This window comes from Trypanosoma rangeli (genome assembly GCF_003719475.1).
Source record: "Trypanosoma rangeli strain AM80 chromosome Unknown Tra_15.4_contig_00827, whole genome shotgun sequence".
In the NCBI taxonomy this organism is placed as follows: domain Eukaryota; phylum Euglenozoa; class Kinetoplastea; order Trypanosomatida; family Trypanosomatidae; genus Trypanosoma; species Trypanosoma rangeli.
Genome location: NW_021706586.1, coordinates 1 through 3306, shown reverse-complemented (window position 1 = coordinate 3306; position 3306 = coordinate 1). Strand labels below are relative to the sequence as shown.

Here is a 3306-nt window from a genome sequence, read left to right as displayed (position 1 = left end):
CCACCTGTGCTTTGTGTTTGGTGTCGCATTTCTTCCTCTTTTTTTTGTTTTTGCTTTGGTTGTATGTTCTCTGTGGCTCCGTTTGATGTTGTGTAGTGCAGGTGGCAAATAAGGCAGTGAGAGGCTCTGCAGAGGTTGGAAAGGAGGTGCGTGTGGGAAAGAATCAGAGATGTCAGGTCCCGCTGCACTTGCGGCGGCGGCGGTGCAAGGCGGTGAGTGGCCCGACGAGGCACGCGAACGCTGGTTTCCCCAACCCCATGTTGGTGGAGGCCGTGAACTGCATGCCGTCACATCAGACTATGACAGGTATGTCGGAGCCACTGGAAATACCCCGCAAACCGTGGGCCAGCACGTTGCTGGGCCAGCCGTGGTGCCGTCGTCGAACCACAACACTGCCGGTGGGCAGAGGGGGAATACGCTAGGTCTGGTAGCTCATTGCATGCACACCGTTGGTGTGCTGACCTCTCACCTTGGGGGCACAACGTTTCTCAGCATCTTCCTTGCCGTGTGTGTGGCCAATTGGCTTTTTGTGATTCTGGCAATGCTACTTTTTGAACTGGATATGACGGACAATGGTTGTTACACATTTTGGGGCAACATGGATGATTGTGGCACGATGAGCTACTCCAACCGCACGCAGTTCTCAGCCTGCAATGATTTGAGGCTACGGTTGAACATGGGCGGCGCTTTTTCGGCCATTTTCGCCTTTTTTAATGCTGTTGTGATATTTCTTATCTTCAGAGCGTTGGTGGACCATCACGAAGAGAGCAGGGAACGCAGGTCTGCCGAAGCTTCCTCCCGTGAAGAAGAACATGGCCAGCAGCAGAGCCGAGATGTGGTAGTATCCTCTAATTCCAAGATGTGGACCACTCTATTCTTAGTTGCGGCGCTGGCGTCCGAGGTGGTTTTTTGTGTAGTGTCAGTTATAGTCTACAACTTCCACCACTGTGAGAAGGCCCTACCTCGCACCACGACTTACCTCGTGGGACTCGGCCTGTTGGTGGCGGGGTGGACAGCGGGGGTCATCGCTTTGGTATTGTTTCTTGTTGTAATGTAAAGCACCGCCTCGGGCCGACAAGCAGACTAGAAATACAAAACGAAAATTCGGACTTAGCGCTTCCTTTAACCAACACACTTACCACAAGGGCTTAGGCAATAAAATATATAAAAAAAGACAACTGAGAATAATGTTTGCTGAACACATCAGCAGCCACATGTCTTGGGGAAAGCAGCGCAATTCATCCTCTCTGAAATTATACGCGGGGTCTTGGTGTTTTCCTTACACATCTCTGCATGATTGCCCATAATTTCAAGCGCCACGGACGTGTGTGAGTGGCGTGGCTGGTCCGTCGTGTTGGGGCCTCACTCCCCTGCTGACTGTGTGTGTGTGTGTGTCCTGGGATTGCATGGGTTGCTGAAGTTTGTAGTTTTTTTATTTGTTTGATTGATGTCTTTTTTTATTAGTTGGTGAGTGCTGGTTAGAAAAAGTGTGTGACAGAAAGTAGACGCCTCGGGTTTTGGGGCTGAAGTAGTGCAGTTGGTGGTGGCGCAGCAAGGCGATAAAGATTGTTTCAGATGCGTCTTCAGGCCGAAAAGTGGAGCAGCGAGGACGAGGCTGTTGGAGGTGATGGTAAGAAGCGTACTGCGTTGCCGCAGCATCCACAGCAGGCGGCTTTTGCAGCTGCGACATCGTTTGCGTCGCTGCAGCGGAATTTGCCCCAGAAACCGCGGGACACAGACGCGGGTGAAAGGCAGACGGTGACCTCCGGTGTTGCTCTGTCCCATGATGGCAATCCCAAATTCATGGCTCGCAGGATTCGATTTTTTGACGACGTCAGTACCTCGTCCTCGTCTTTTTCTACGGATAAAGAAAGCCCTGCAGACTCGGATGAGGAAAGCCCTTTGCGCAGGGAAGCATTATCTACGGAGGCGAAAAAGCCTGCAAGATCGGATGAGAAAGGCCCTATGAGCAGGGAAGCATTATCTACGGAGGCGAAAAAGCCTGCAAGATCGAATGAGGAGAGCCCTTTGCGCAGGGAAGCGTTACGGACCCCTAAGGAGAGCGTTAAGGCGGAAGAAAATAAGACGCGTGCGTTTCGGCCGGCACAACCCTCATTTTTTACTCAAGATGCGGCGGGCGCTTTTGCAACGCCTGTGCGTTTGAGTCAAGTGAGACTCTCCGTCAACAATCCAGTATGTGACGTGCTACCCGCACGGGCGGGGTTGAATCCAACATTCGAAACCAAAACGAATGACCGGCAAGGTGGCCCTGGCCCACCGAGAGGCCGTGAGAATGCGCGGGATGACGATGGTGTGCTGAGGATGTGCAGGACGATAAAGAAACGCCTGGAGAATCTGTGGGAATTTGGACGGGATACGAATACACGTGTTCTTGCGATACTTTTCTCTACAGCTTTGGCCTTTGTATTGACTGTTGTAGCGGCGCCGCTCTCTCAGGTAGATGTGGTGGGTGGTGCTTGCTACACGTACTGGGGCTACAAGGAGGACTGCGACAGCCCCATTTACACCAATCGCACCTCCTTAATCACCTGCGAGCCTGTCCGGAAAAGACTCCAGGTGGGAACGGTGTTCAGTATGATGACGATTATTGTTCTCTTATTTGCAGTGGTGTGCTGTGGCCTGCTTCTGCGTCATGATTTGTCGAAGCTGCGCCTGTTTGTTCTCTTACTGTTGTTCATCGCTTTCGTGTTTCAGATGATTTCGTGGGCTGCAGTAACCAGTATATTCGAGAGTCGGTACTGCGAGGACGCACGGCTGCCACGGAGAACGGCGTACGGCGTTGCCTTTGGCATGACTTTGACCTCGTGGTTTTTTATCATTGGTGGGGGCCTTGCTTGTGCCTTGCTGCATGTTTATTAGACGTGCGGTTGCCCCAAAGTAGAACTACCCCGACACCGTTTCCGGCGGAGTCGAACAGTATCAAAGTGGGAATGGAGCCGCGCGGAGTGTGCGCGACGGCGATTGTTTTTATTATTATTATATTTGAATTCCAGTTTTTCCTGTGACACTTCTCTGCGGGGAGTTTATGCCTCTTTTGCTTTGTCGGGGCCGTTGTTTTTTTGTTTCGTTTTGGGGTCGGTATCTCTTGATTGGGGCAAAAGGGGGGGGATGACCGTATAACAAGTGTGTGAAGCCATGACGGCGCAGCTTCCGTGCGCCGTGGTAGTGGCCGATCTGGATGGGATGTTTTTGCTGCCAGGTGGCAGCATGAGTGCGGCCAATACGGAGGCCTTGAAGCTTCTCTCAGAGGGGGCGTGGAAGTTGTCTTGGCAGCCGGGCGCCACC

At 52.4% G+C, this 3306-nt stretch overlaps 2 protein-coding genes across 2 annotated transcripts, besides 1 other annotated feature; both read left to right on the top strand.

Moving 5' to 3' along the window:
* Nucleotides 1-169: 169 nt before the first annotated feature.
* TraAM80_10193 (putative amastin) lies at nucleotides 170-1057 on the top strand (the record flags this gene model as incomplete). The annotated part of the gene is made up of 1 exon (XM_029386832.1): nucleotides 170-1057. The coding sequence occupies one exon, from the start codon at nucleotides 170-172 to the stop codon at nucleotides 1055-1057; it is 888 nt and encodes a 295-aa protein (XP_029233301.1).
* A 321-nt stretch (nucleotides 1058-1378) lies between these two features.
* Nucleotides 1379-1395: a microsatellite.
* A 180-nt stretch (nucleotides 1396-1575) lies between these two features.
* TraAM80_10192 (putative amastin) lies at nucleotides 1576-2880 on the top strand (the record flags this gene model as incomplete). The annotated part of the gene is made up of 1 exon (XM_029386831.1): nucleotides 1576-2880. The coding sequence occupies one exon, from the start codon at nucleotides 1576-1578 to the stop codon at nucleotides 2878-2880; it is 1305 nt and encodes a 434-aa protein (XP_029233300.1).
* Nucleotides 2881-3306: the final 426 nt, after the last annotated feature.